Raw genomic sequence first — 15,312 nt, 5'->3', positions numbered from 1 at the left:
ATATTAACACAGTTGAGAAAGTCCATAAATATTTCACAGGAAGAGGTCTCCACTCCTCTACTCGTTGCAGAATACCTTATGCCACCAGACTTGAAATTCTAGACCTAGAAAACCTAGAACTACGCCGTCTTTGGTCCGATCTAAGTATAGTATATAAAATCATACATTGCAATGTCCTACCTGTCAATGAATATTTCAGCTTCAACCATTACAACACAAGAGCAAACAATAGATACGAACTCAAGGTTAATCGCACCAAACTTGATTGCAGGAAATACGACTTCAGCAACAGAATGGTCAATGTCTGGAATACTCTACCTGACTGTGGATTTTTTCCCCCACTCCCAAAAACTTTAACCTTAGACTGTCTGCTATTGACCTCACCCCTTTCCTAAGAGGTCTGTAGGGGGCGTGCATAAGCGCACCAATGTGCCTACCGTCCCTGTCCTATTGTTTCTTTTATATATTTTTTATTTTTCTTATATGTATCCATATATTCATAACTATGTTTTTACTTATACCTATTATCTTGTAAGCAATTGACAAATAAAAAATAAATAAAAATAAATAAATAAATAATAACACACACACACAAATAGCTGACAGCTCCATCTCTAAAACATAAATTTAATCCAAAATCTGAACTAAATGTTTATCCAGCATCAGAACTCTAATAAATATCTGCTAGGTTGGTTTCATTTTTTTTTACATGTATCAGTCTCTCTTTTATCCCATACAACTTCTGGTTGAAAGACTGTTTTATGCCATGTTAAATGCATTCCCTGTTTTTTTAAAGTATTGTCTAGTTTCAGTCCTATGCTAGATAATCTTTTGGGGACTATTTTTATTTGTGTCTCATCTCAACCTAGTCTAATATTGGCAACCACACCTGCAGTCTTGCATACTGGAAGAGAGACTAGTGCAGTAATATATCATCATTTTGTGGTTGCTTTTTGATGAATCACATGAGCTGTTCTCCAGTCTTATTTGTCATTCAATTTTTATTCCATTTCTGAGACAAAAATAGAATTACAGAATAACTGAATTGGAAGGGACCTTAGAGGTCTTCTAGCCCAACCCCCTGCCCAAGCAGAAAACACTTCAGATAAAATGGTTATAGAATCTCTTCTTTAAAAATCTCTAGTGTTGTAGCACTTACAACTTCTGGCAGCCAGTTTATTTATTTTATTTTATTTATTTTTATTTGTCAATTGCTTACAAGATAATAGGTATAAGTAAAAACATAGTTATGAATACATGGATACATATAAGAAAAATTTAAAAATATAAAAGAAACAATAGGACAGGGACGGTAGGTACTTTGGTGCGCTTATGCACGCCCCCTACAGACCTCTTAGGAAAGGGGTGAGGTCAATAATAGACAGTCTAAGGTTAAAGTTTTCTGGTTTGGAGAAAAAACCACAGAGTCAGGTAGAGCAGGGGTCCCCAACCGCCGGTCCGCGGACCGGAACCGGGCCGCGAACAAGCCTTTACTGGGCCGCTGGTTGCTGGGCGCCGCCATCTTTTTGGTAAAAAAGCAATTTTTCGTCAAAAAGATGGCGCCAGCGCTTCAGGTGAGCTTTCGGGTAGAAAGCCATTTCTACCCGAAAAGCTCACCGACGCTAGCGCCCGCCGCTTTTTGACGAAAAATCACTTCCGTGACGTCACCGGAAGTGATTTTTCAAAAAAAGATGGCGGCGCCAGCTGACGCTGAACCGGGCCGCGGCGCCCAGCTGACGCCGGAACCGGCCAGCGGCGTCGAAAGGTTGGGGATCCCTGAGGTAGAGTATTCCAGACATTGACCACTCTGTTGCTGAAGTCGTATTTCCTGCAATCAAGTTTGGTGCGATTAACCTTGAGTTTGTATCTATTGTGGGCTCTTGTGTTGTTATGGTTGAAGCTGAAGTATTCATTGACAGGTAGGACATTGCAAAGTATGATTTTAGATACTATACTTAGATCGGGCCGAAGGCGGTGTAGTTCTAGGTTTTTTAGGTCTAGAATTTTGAGTCTGGTGGCATAAGGTATTCTGCAACGAGTAGAGGAGTGGAGACCTCTTCTTGTGAAATATTTCTGGACTTTCTCAACTGTGTTAATATCAGATACGTAATGTGGGTTCCGGACTGATGAGCTGTATTCGAGTATTGGTCTAGCAAATGTTTTGTATGCTCTAGTTATTAGTGTAATATTACCAGAGAAAAAGCTACATAAGATTAGGTTAGCAACTCTTAACACCTTTTTGGCTATGTAGTTACAGTGGGCTCTAGCACTTAGATCATTTGAGATGAGTACACCAAGATCTTTGACAGAGTTTGGATAATCAACAAGGTCTTGACTATTCAGCCTGTATTTTATTTTCGGGTTTTTTTTGCTTCACAGAAGTCTATGTAGATTGCGTCTATTGCTTTGCCCTGATCGAGTTGTGTAGTCCATATGTTTTTGCAGTGTAAGAGTTGCAGATTACATGATAGTTGTTCCACTGATTAATTGTTCTAATTTCTCCTAGTTCTAGGTTGGTTCTCTCCTTGATTAGTTGCTAAACTTTGGCTCCCAGTTTTGGTGCTATATTTCATTAAGAACCTTTGCAATTACTTTCAGCTAAAAAACCAGCTTCCCAATACTTTTATTTCCTCTGTGTCACATTTTGATTTTGACCATAAAAATTAATAAAATACTGGCTGGAAAAGAGACTTGAATGTTCAGAATTGAATTGTTCCTCTATTCATTGTGATTTGTGTTTGTAGAGATTTTTTTTTTTACTCTTAGCTTAATTTCTATGTTTTGTATTCACAATGAAGGCTGGCTTATCTTTCATCAAATATACTGCTTCAACACTGATACTTACATTTCATTCATCCAGGCTGAAACACCGTATTATATCCATATTCTATCTTATGAAATGGTGCAAGTTTTCCATTGATTCTGGCTTTCTGCCAGCCAAGGAGACATTTCCAAAATGCTAAATTCCACTCCAGTCAGTGGCCAATACACAAAAATAGGATTGACATTCTTGGCATCTATAATTAAGTGAGTAACGTTAGAGAGATAGAATGATAGTGATATATAGATATTGGCCAAATAATCTTCAGCATCTTCAAAAATGATCTAGATGAGGGGATAGAAGTGGAACTCATATTTGCAGATGACACCAAGCTGGGGGAAATAGCTAACGTTTAGAAGATGGACTCAAGATTCAGAAGCATCTTCACAGACTTGAACACCGTGTTCTGGTCACCACAATGCAAAAAAGATATTGAGACCATAGAACAGAAGTCTCCAAACTTGGCAACTTTAAGACTTGTGGACTCCAGCATAGCTAGCTGGAGAATTCTGGGAGTTGAAGTCCACAATGTAATATCACACTACTAACCAGAGCATACAAAACATTTGCTGGACCAATACTCGAATACAGTTCATCAGTCTGGAACCCACACTACGTATCTGATATTAGCACAATTGAGAAAGTCCAGAAATATTTCACAAGAAGAGTTCTCCACTCCTCTACTCGCTGTAGAATACCTTATGCCACCAGACTTGAAATTCTAGAACTAGAAAACCTTGAATTACGCCGTCTTCGGTCTGACTTAAGCATGGTATACAAAATCATACATTGCAATGTCCTACCTGTCAATGAATACTTCAGCTTCAACCATAACAACACAAGAGCACACAATAGATACAAACTCAAAGTAAACCGCACCAAACTTGATTGCAGGAAATACGACTTCAGCAATAGAGTGGTCAATGTCTGGAATACTCTACCCGACTCTGTAGTTTCTTCCCAAACCCCAAAAACTTTAACCTTAGACTGTCTACTATTGACCTCACCCTTTCCTAAGAGGTCTGTAGGGGCGTGCATAAGCGCACCAACGTGCCTACCGTCCCTGTCCTATTGTTTTTCTTATTCTTTTATTTTTCTTATATGTAACCATTTCATGTATTCACAACTATGTATACATTTATACTTATTATCTTGTAAACAATTGACAAATCAAATAAATAAAATAAAATAAATAAATAAAGTCTTAAAATTGCCAGGTTTGGGGACCCGTGCCCTAGAAAGAGTGCAGAGTGCAGAGAAGAACAAAAAGTTAAGGGATCTGGAAGCTGAACCATATGATGAAAAATTGAGGGAACTAGGTATGCCTAATTTACCAAAAAGAAGGGTGATATGATAGCAGTCTCCTAGTACTTGAGGGGTTGTCACAGAGAAGAGGGAATTGACTTATTTTCCAAAGTACCTGAGGGCAGGACAAGAAGTAGTGGGTGGAAAATAATTAGAGACAGATCCTAGAACTTAGGATAAATTTCCTGACATTGAGAACAATTAATCAGTGGAACGGCTTACCTCCTGAAGTTGTGGATGCTCATCATTGGAGATTTTCAAGAAGACACCAGACAGCCATTTGTCCAGAATGGTATAGGGTCTCCTGCTTGAATAAGTGGTTTGAGTAGAAGACCTACAAAGTCTCTTCCAATCCTATTATGCTATGTTTTATGTACTATCTATTTTATTTAGTGAGAAACTTACTAGTTGAGAGGTACAAATGAATGGCAAAAGGGACAGACACAATATATTCAGTATGTTTACATTTTGATTTCATTGTACATTTTTTTGTTTTCCTTTCTGGCAGCTCTGATTCTTACAGTGACATCCACTGTTGTGATAAGCCAAACTACATTTGAGATAACTTGCTTTTTAATCAAAGAACACAACAATGCTTCGAGAAATTGGGATTCTTCACCTACTCTCAAGGTAAAGGAAAATTAGAGTATAAAAATATTGGATTGAACCAAAGTACCATTTGGTCTATAATTCTGTGCCACAGAATAACATCTTCCTGTTTGTGTTCTCCATCACATCATACTGAAGACAGTGTCTCTGTTATGGAATATAACATTCTCTACTATTTTTTAACAGTGTGAAACAAGTTTAAGCCCCAGTTAAAGCTGTCTGGTGGGCGTTGCAAGGAATGTCTGTAATTAATGAACTGAAATCTTATATAATTTCCATTCATTAATTAGAGACATTCCTTCCTGCTTTCATGTGTGTTGGACTTACCACCATCCAGTTTCATTGATCCTGGGTTCTAATATTATGAGCAAATGATATGTCTTCTTCCTCTCCATTTTCTCTATAAAGTACATATCTTCCTCACCCACGCAGTCAATTATTCAGTAAGCTAGAGAGTCTCAACTTTCAATTTTTCTTTGTTGTGAAGATCATGCAGTCCTTCAGTATTGTGACTGCCTGTTCCTGCACCTTTCCCAGATGAAATACAATCCTCAACTTACAATTGAGCCCAAAATTTCCATTGCTAAATGAGGTGGTTGTTAAATAGGTTTTGCTTCCTTTTTGCCCCAGTTGCATACTGCATCTGTTAAGTGAATCATGCTGTTAAGTGCATCTGGCCTCTCCCATTGACTTTGCTTGTCAGAAACCTGCTGTGAAGATTACAAATGGTGATCACATGGCCCCAGGACAGTGCAACAGGGACATGTTATGATGATGTCATAAATACATACCAGTTGCCAAGCACCTGAATTTTGATCCTGTGACCACAGGAATGCTATAATGCAGGGATCTATAATGGTCATAAATAGGCAGTAAGTCATTTTTTTAATGCCATTGTAACTTCAGTCAGTCACTAAACAAATAGTTGTAACTCAAGGTCAGAATTTCTTTGCATTGTTCCATTGGATGTGGACTCTACCTTCTTGAGGCTTGGGTAGATAAATGCTGTTTTCAAATGTTTGGGGTGATGTCTTCTTCTGCCACAAGCTTTTCTCTGTGTCTTCTGGCTTCCAAACCCACCAAAGCAATTTCAATTCCACAAATACCAGCTCCATACAAAAACCATTCGCCACTAGTACATTCCGTTCCATTTTCTGGCTTTTCTGGCTGTCCCATGGCTTTGACACAGAAGGTGTTGAGACAAATGATTAATGGGTTGCCGGAGAGGCAATTGCTACCATGCTAACTCTTGATTCTTAAGCAATGACTCTCCTGTCATGATAATTGGTGTAATGAACAAATATTCAAATTGTCAGGCTTCACAACCTGGGTTTGGGAGTAAATCCTAGGGTTCCTGACCTTTCACAACTGACTCTTACTTTTGGTCAGGGCTCAGTTAGATTTGAATCTTTACTACAGACAAGAATAAAGTCATAAACAATAGTTGAATGCTCGTTGCTAATGCAAAAATTTCAGAAATATATACACACTCAAGATTTTAACAATTCCCTTCCCTTCCAAGTGAACTGATACTTGGTGGGATGCTTGGTGGCTTTGAAGCCAGAAGAGTTGTACATTTACATAACAGCCATCTAGGGCTTGAGAAGATCTATTAGTGCCCACCTCATTCCTTTCAAAATAATTATTTCTTTGCTAACTTATAAATAATGGTTTTGCATTTTTCCCTTACCCATTGCTTTTCACTGCTCTTTTTCTGTGAATGGAGCTCAAGCAATGATTGGTGTTGCTACTATCTGTCAAAGTATTATAAAACTGGATGTCAAGGTTTTATTTTATCTTTATAATAAGGGATTTCATTCTCCTCCAGGTCTTTAATTCCTCTGAATTTAAGACCTCTGAAGTATAAGTATAGTTTATGACAAGGCTCTTCAAGCTTGGCAAGTTTAAGACTTGTGGACTTCAACCTCCAGAATTCCTGAGCTAACATGACTGAAGGAGGAATTCTGGGAGTTGAAGTCCACAAGTCTTAAACCTGTCACGTTTGAAGACCCCTGGTTTATGAAGTCCCGTCATAAGCTATGCATTCAATCATCTTTTCAACAATTGAAACAAGTCACAAAAATAGTTCATCTTAATGGTAAAGCTAAACATTCTTTCATCTTTTCTCCACTGACAGCTGTTCTGTTTCCACACTCACTTGTGGTCTTCTGAGCAATCTTCATCTTCCCTTTTTCAAACATGTGATATTCCACTGTTAATACTTATTGCCTCCTTTTGCTTCCTGACTTCCATGCCTGTGCTTAACATTTTAAAGCAAGGTTTTTGTATGCATGTGTTTACCTTCATGTCACTATTGACTGCTAGTGACCTGCTAAACAACTTAAACAATGCAGCTTTCTTAGCAAAGTTTTGAAAGAGGTTTCCTGAAATCAGGTCCCCAACCTGGCTTCAGGACTAAAAGTCATCATCTCCTGGTTTTTTTTAACAAGGTTCCTTAACCACTGCACCAAACTGTCTCTCAATATTGTCGAAAATAAATCACTTTCTATTTGTGATATTATCCCCTCTTAACATATTTGTCCATGTCTTCCAGGGATATCCCCAACTTATACTCTCCGAACACCCCAAAGATGCTTTATTACTAAAGGCAACTGGATTTTTTTCTCTTTTTTTCTTTTTTTTAAGAAAAAGTTTAGCTTTTTGGATGAGAAATGAAACATTTTCTAAGAAAAAAAAACCCAAGAAGTCCCGTTGCTTTTTGGAAAAAGCACCTTTGGGAGTCTCTCCATTCAGTACTTTATCCAATATGGTCTAATATGGATAAATACATGTGAGAACAGAAGTACCGTTTGACTTCATCCTCCACAAATTTATGTTCTTTTCCTCTTGTTTGCTGAAAATAAAACTGCATGGTCTACTGAGTCACAGTAGTTCAGGAAATCATAAATCTTACATCTTAAAATTTATGCTATATTAAGATTTTATCTCCCTCTTCAAACTCTTTAGTTTGCGAAATACTTTGCTTGCTTTTTTATGCTAAAATAGAAATGATAACTTCCCTTTCTTTTCTTTCTCCACATTTCTGTCATATTTCAGGTGTTCCTCTTCCTAAACTCTTTCAGTCTTTTGTTCTTTCTTTCTGCCATACTTTGCTAACTGTCCATTCTAATGTCCTGACTTGGCTCTTCTATATACCTCTCTTCTCCTTTATTGCCATTTTCTTCATCATTATCCCTCATATCTACTGCATAATCAGTATTTTTCGTCATTTATTTTGGGAATGCTCATTCGCACTTTGGGCACTTGGTGTGCCGAAGAGGTTAGTATGCTTCCAACGATGAATAGAATTCAAGCAAAATTCTATTTTACTGACTTTAATTAAAATGTAAATTAGAAAACTTGTATGCATGTAATGTGATTACTTTTCCCTATTTATTTAATGATTTCCTTTTTCTATCACATTATAACTTACAATTTAGTGACAAATTTTGGTGAAGCTTTGAGAAGGATTCCTAGGTTTGCAAGGGTAGAGGGGTGTTAAAGGGATGTTTGGACTCCAGGCTACCTATAGTCCACCTTTAATTTCAACACTGATTTTGCCTTCTGACTTACTGATTTAAATTGCTTTGATTTACTATCAATAGTGGGCAGAAAGTAGTTTGGGTGGCTGAATGCAGCTGTTACAACAAGGTTTTCCTTTCATGCAAAATTAGGTTGATAAATTAATAATAAAAGTATGTCAGTATCTGAACGAACATTTGTGTTTGTTTTCTTTTGAACAAATTTTATTAATTTTTAAAGACATACAAAACATAAATACACAGAAACACAAAACATAAAAGCATAAAAAATCTCTTTTCTGAAAGTTGCTTAGTCCCGGGTTAAAACTCTTGATACAGACACAAATTCAAATTCATATTCATTTTATATTCCATTCCATATCTTGTTAGCATTTTCAATTTTCTATATAACTTCTCCTCTCTTTTAAATTTTCTCAATTTTATTTTATTTATCTCCTCTCAATTCGAATCATAATATTTATTATTCTTTGTCTGTTCTATTTCCAGCTATCCATTTATCTTTCTTCTTTGAAAAAAACTTCTCCTGTACACTAAATGGAGTATGATGCCTTTATCTCTTTCCCCTATATTTATAATACTTAATATAAAACACAAAACTTACATTGGGATTCTGTCTGGTACGTTCTAAAATTATACAGTATTATCAAAACCAATACAAATCTATTCATTAATATTGATATTCATTTATGTCTTAAACATTTAACACATTATTTTTCAGTTAAATCACATACTTTTATGGGAGCACCTATTTTCCATAGTTATTCCCCCCCACGTCACATATTATAAATCATTATTTTATTACAATGTTCCCCTTTCTCCTACTTCAAATCTCTCATTTCACATAAAGTTTCACTAGAATAACATAGTCTAATCATTAATATTAACAATCATTTATATCTTAAACATTTTACCCATTTCAGTTAAATATCATGCCTTTGTGGGAACACTTATGCTTTCCAAAATTATTTCCCCCCACATCACATATCTTAAATCATTGTTCCATTACAGTACTCCCTTCTCTTAACAAAAATTTCACTAGATTATACTAAATATTTTATCGCATTTTAAATTACATATTATTTCCAATTTTCTATGGTTATTTCTAAATACAAATATAGAAATGCAATCTTATGTACCTTTCTAGAATCCCTTTTTCAATAAAATTTATCCATTATCTCTAAAAACTTTTGCTTCTTTACAACTTGCTCCCCACCATTAAAGCTTCTCATCCCTTCCTTTCTCCCTTGCTTCTTCTTCTCCTTGTCTCTTTACCCCCTTGTCTCTCCACCTCCCTTTTATTCTGCTTTCCTCCTTTCTGTTGTTTCCTAACATAATGTCCCCTTTTCACCTTATTCTTCTCTTCTTGATTTGCTTTTCCAGATCTTAAAGTCTTCTTTTCCTTTTTCTCTTTCTTTTTCCCTTTTCCGACCAAAGTTATTTGTTCATCAAAGATGGCTTCTTCTTTGTCCCCATCATCCTGTTGCTCATTCAGCTTTACATAAGTACAAACCGCCATTTCTAAAAATTGAAAGAGTGCCAAGGACATCTTTCCCTTCTTGCTTTTCTTTTTCATATTTTTGGTATACAAGTTTCAGTCCATCCACAAGTGATGCCATTGTGCAGAGAAAAAGTTTTCCCAAACAACCACCCGAGTGCTTTTAATCAGAAATAGTTCTCAGAAGTTCCAAAATCACCAAACAATCCAAACAGGCTGTTTCTTTTAAATACTTTCTCCTTCTTCACTTTCTCTTTCTGGGGTTAAAGTTTAGTCACAAAATTCCCTTTAAAATATCTCTTTTAGAAGTCTTATTGGTGTTTAGTAACTCTTTAAAAATCTAGGCAATCTTCTCCTTATTTTCAATTGCTCCAATTTTTTCCCCCCTCTCCCTTCCCACTCACAGCCAAAAAGATTTTTTCCATCTGCTTTCACGTTAGGAAGGAGAGTGAAACGAAAGGAAAAAAAACTTTCCCTTTTAGAATGTTCGCAGCTTGTAACTCTTACTAGGAACAATGTATCCTTAGCAGCCTTCAAGATTCAAGGCACTTTCTCTTGTCTTGTCCCAGTTGAAAGCAACTTTCATTACTCTTCCAGCTTTCTCCCTCCTGCACCTGCTTGTCCGGCTGTAGATTTCTTCGTGGCGGCCATTACTGACCGCCGCTCGTCCGTCTTGGGAAAAGGGGGTTTTGCTGGCTGGGGAGGGGGTCTGCGACGCCCCCAAACCCCTGTCCGGATACCCCCTGTCTTCAGCTGCCTCTACGGGGCAGCTATATCCCCCAGATCCAAACGGATCGGGGGAACCTTGACGGCGAACGCAGCAGGGATCGTGCAGTATCGCGAATCCCTGCCGCTGCCGAAACCTGCAAACCGGAAGATCCGAACATTTTTGTTTTTAAAGTCAAACCAATATACCAACCAAGCCAGAAACATTTTCACTCCATCATTTAAATCACTTTGATATCTATCAATCCCATTCTGCCCCAAACTGAAAGGAAGCAAAGCTACAGTAGTTTCACAATTCTTATTGCAAGACACAGTGAGGTTGTACGTTACATATTTATTTTCTGTGTTTTTACAAACTATGGCAAACATACGGAAAAAACCCTTCAACTTAACAGGCATAACATGATAAACAGCAGTCTTTCAAAACATGAAAACTAAGGACCGGCTGTTTTCTAGGCCGAGTATCCTTGTAATGGCAATGTTTTATTCAAAAGATGCAAGAGATACCTTTGATGGAAAACTATATCTAGTTTAGAATTGGAGTAATTTGATTTGTTTGCATATTCTGATAAATTAAGCATACTTTGTACAAATTCAGATTACCCTATTTCAAAATTTCTTCTCCAGGGGTTTTTTCTCACAGCATTCACCACAAAAGATGTCCTCAACCTCTCTATCCCTTTCTGTGATTGAGAGGGGAAGGACCTCATTTGTTTGGGAAAGATAGAAGGGAAATACTAGCTTTATTGGTAGTAGCTTCCCAGATCTTTTACAGAGAACTGTATACAAATTATCTTTCAATGTTGTTTCTCTAAAAGCAGGATAGATATTAAATGGTGCAACAGAGTAAATGTATATTTTCTATCTCTTACAAAGCAGATGCAAGATAATATTGAAGACCTCCAGTGTTCCTTGAATACTCAAAACACTGAGAATGCCTACAAAACAACAGTAGATGTTGGTGTGCTTGAAAATGTCAGGTTAAAAGCAGTATTAAATATTTCAGAGATCATCGTCTGTCACTGGGTTTTTAAAGAGATCCAGACCAAATGTAATTCCTCTCTGGATTTGGAGAACCGGTAAGCAAACAAACAAAACACATTAAAAATAAGAACAAAAAGCAATATTTGTTCCACTTCACATGAGCCTCCAGCAAAAGCTCAAATGAACAATTGCAATTTTTTGAGCACATGAATTTCCTTCTTAGTAATTCAAATTTTTAAAGATGCAAATAACTGGATGGTTGCTTGTCTCTTTTGAAGTAACATTACTTCCCAAAGTGCTCTTGCATCACTCCCTTTCACATATAGCTCTAATATTCAGAACTTAGCATTCATTCTTCTTAACTTTTCATGATATATTTGCTGTACCTGTCCTAACTCATTCTTACAGAGCAAAATTGAAGGCAGAGCACTATGCTTCATCAGTGAGTGAGAAGGAGGGAAGTGTCCCCAATTGCCTACTCAAGCAACTGACTCTCCCTTAATTCCTGTTAGATTGGGCAGAACTGAAGAACAGGAAAGCTTTGGATTCCCATGAACTCAAATCCTTGCCTAATCTGTCAATGCAACATTTCCCAGGTTTCATATACATGCACCTTTCCTTCTCTGACATCAAAGTTCCATGGCTGGAAGAAGGTTTCAGAAGCTTAATGGAAAAAATTGGAAGTCAAATTTCCTTCTCCAGAATTCAAGTGGGGAATTCCCACCCAATATTTATATGACTCTGGATGTTTTCCCAATTTATAAATACATAGTTGATTGGGAGCCATCTAGGGTTAGTTAGTAGATAGGTGCTATATAAATGTTATAAATAACCAGTAATTCCTTTTAACTATAAAGTTACGCCATTTAGCCTCTTGCTGTATTAAAAGTGATGTTGCTAGATAGGAATAGAGAGAATCAGATTTATTTTTCAGTTAGCTATGTTCACTGGTTGAACCTGGGTCAGTTGCTAGATAAAATGGAAAGGAAGGGAAGGGAGGGAGAAGTGGCAACTTCATTACTATTAGCTCTACCAATAGACCACAAATAAAATAAGAAACTTGAAATAAGGAATGCGGTATCCAAACTCTGACAAACCACCTGAAGTTATCTGCTAAAATTCGTAGAATTAAGTTCTAACCTGCATTTCCATTAAGTTCCATGTAGTTCCAGTTAGAACTACACTGCTTATGTCAGTCTACCAGTGTTTCTAAATGAAATATTATAGCTGCGTACTGAAGCTAAAAGCATGATCTCTTCCTCTTCTTGGAATGAGCAAAAAGCCACTATCGTTTGGAGCTGTAGAGATTTCAAGAACTTCCAGAGAAGCGTAATTAGTGAAGAACTGTCATTCTGGCTAACCTAATTCTGTAGGTGATTCATGAAATGGTTTTTCTGGTCCATATGCAAGGTTTTGTTTCCTTTTTGCTTGTTGTCATCTTGGCCTAGTTCTGCACCCTGAAGTTTTTTTCATAATTATTTCATAAAGGAAGTCTTGTTTTCTGTCTCAACAGGCATATCATTTCAGTGGAGTTCCCAAGAATCAAAGAAACCCAAGAGGGAAATCACACACTGTTAATTACAACTAAAACCAATAACTACACTATAGTATTTATGTTGTATATAAGGAGTAAGTATGACACATGGAGGTTTCATATCTTATTTTACAATTAGAACACCGCTTCAGTTAATATTTTAAGTGCAAACCTTAAAAAGTATTTAAAGCTATTTATTTAATACTACATACATTAAATAAAATGTGTCATAATTATGTTATTGCTTTTCCCTCTGGCGGTATTTTATCACTTTTCCAATTCTGAGCAAATACAATCCTAGCTGCTGTTAAGACATGAATAATCAAATATACTTTTTCTTTGCTATAACCTCCAGGTATCATTCCTAATAAAAATATTTCAGGTTTAAAATCTATGTGAAAAAATTTATCATTTTTTCCCACCATGTGAGGATTTTTGTCCAATATCTTTTTGCCTCTGTACAACATCTTAGTTTTCCCTTTATTTCAATCCTGCCACTTCTCCATATTCCTCTATCTTGTTTATCAATTTATTTAGCAACTGTTCATTGATAACTTTCAGAATGTATTGCAGCCAAATGTACTATCTTTATAGATATGAATATCCTTATTTTAGTTTTTTTTTTAAATTATTATGCATTTTCCTATAAGAACTTGTTATATAACAGCCCTGGTGGCACAGTGGTTAGAATGCAGTACTGCAGGTTACTTCTGCTGACTGCCGGCTGATTGCAATTTGGCAGTTCGAATCTCACCAGGCTCAAGGTTGACTCAGCCTTCCATCCTTCTAAGGTTGGTAAAATGAGGACCCAAATTGTTGGGCGCAATATGCTGATTCTGTAAACCACTTAGAGAAGGCACAGTGAAGCAGTACATAAGTCTAACTACCATTGCTATTGCTATATAGTTACAGGTATATTCCTCCTTTAAAAAAATAGAATCCATACAACTAACCTTCTGAAAGGATGTCTGTGAACTGTCTCCCCTTTGAAAAGCTATCCAGTCCAAGGATCCTACCACAGGTGTTTCTTATTGTATAATCATCCTGCATAATTCATGAAATTTTACCACAAAATGTCTTTTTCTACTGTTTGTTCATATTTCCTTTCTTGAGGACAAAGGCAGACTTCAACAGTGACTTTGGACTACTAGCATTTAGATGCTATCGGCCTGAAAGCACTTCCAGGTCAAATTCAAATAAAATAAAATAAATACTGATCTTATAACAATAACAACAGCAACATGAAAAAGAGAATTTCCCTGGTGTTTTACAGATAATTATAGAGTAGGTCTTTGAACTCTTATTTAGGGTACAATATAGCAAGAGATTAATCGCAGTTTCAATACTCCCTTGTCCACAGGGACATAATCTTAGCTCATACGGGACTTTTCTATCAACTCTCCAAAACTGATGTGTGGAGAGCACTGAAGCATGTTAACATAAGTGCTCTTTGGCATTTAGAAACAGTTAACTGGTGTATCTCACTGGTTCGTAAAAGGAACTTGATTGCTTTTAAAATGTTCTTATAGTAGAATAGGTTGATCTTATTGGGTTTCCAGGTCTTTGATAGATTGATTAAATGCACTGAGTGCACACTCAGAACCCATGATTAGAACACCTCAATGGAAAAGCCAAGATACTGAAGTTTTTGTGAGATTGGTCTGTATCATATTGATTTGTAATTGTCCTCAATAAGAAAAGAACTCAAACCTTATGGGAAAGAAAAGTAATTTCAACCAATGTGCTAAAGTACAGGTTCATGTACCTGTTTTAATTTAAGATATTCCTGCCTCCCTCCTTAATAAAACATTTGGAACTCAAGGGCATACTGAAATATAGTCCTTAGAAATTTGGCTGGACTCTTTCAAGAGCAGTAAAGGAAGTTTAAGATCCTAACTATGCATCAAAAAGTATTTATGCACAAACCTGTCACTTGCTCATAGTCTTCTTTATAAAGATGGCATATATTATATTTCTATTTAATTACAATACATCTTGATCTACATATAAAGTACATCCCCTTTGGCATGGGGTGTATTACATGTCCTTTTTCTTGATAATACATAAATAGCTGCCAGATAAGGGTTGTTCTGACTAACATTCAAAGGAGAGATAATGGGTAGAAATGAAGAATTTTGAAAATGTTTTGGATGCTGTGCTCTTGAATGATTTATCCTTTTTTATTTATAATCCACCTTCTATTTTAGTTCCATTGTTGTGGGATATTTTTCTCCTCTGCTCCCTACTTCAAAGCTAGAGCAGTTTCAAACTTCTTAAGAAAAAGCTCTGAAATGCT

General features: G+C 36.5%; 1 protein-coding gene across 1 annotated transcript in view; it reads left to right on the top strand.

Moving 5' to 3' along the window:
- Window positions 1-15,312, top strand: part of FLT3 (fms related receptor tyrosine kinase 3) — a 61,802-nt gene that overhangs the window by 8,261 nt on the left and 38,229 nt on the right. The window contains exons 2-4 of the mRNA XM_026675049.2: window positions 4,635-4,756; window positions 11,375-11,577; window positions 12,996-13,111. Coding sequence (XP_026530834.2) covers window positions 4,635-4,756; window positions 11,375-11,577; window positions 12,996-13,111 — 441 coding nt within the window. The remainder of the gene's footprint in view (window positions 1-4,634; window positions 4,757-11,374; window positions 11,578-12,995; window positions 13,112-15,312) is intronic.

This window comes from Notechis scutatus, chromosome 5 (assembly GCF_049901735.1).
Source record: "Notechis scutatus isolate UNSWTSFEM ecotype Mainland chromosome 5, rNotScu1.2, whole genome shotgun sequence".
Taxonomy (NCBI): domain Eukaryota; kingdom Metazoa; phylum Chordata; class Lepidosauria; order Squamata; family Elapidae; genus Notechis; species Notechis scutatus.
This window is presented reverse-complemented; position numbering and strand designations above follow the sequence as displayed.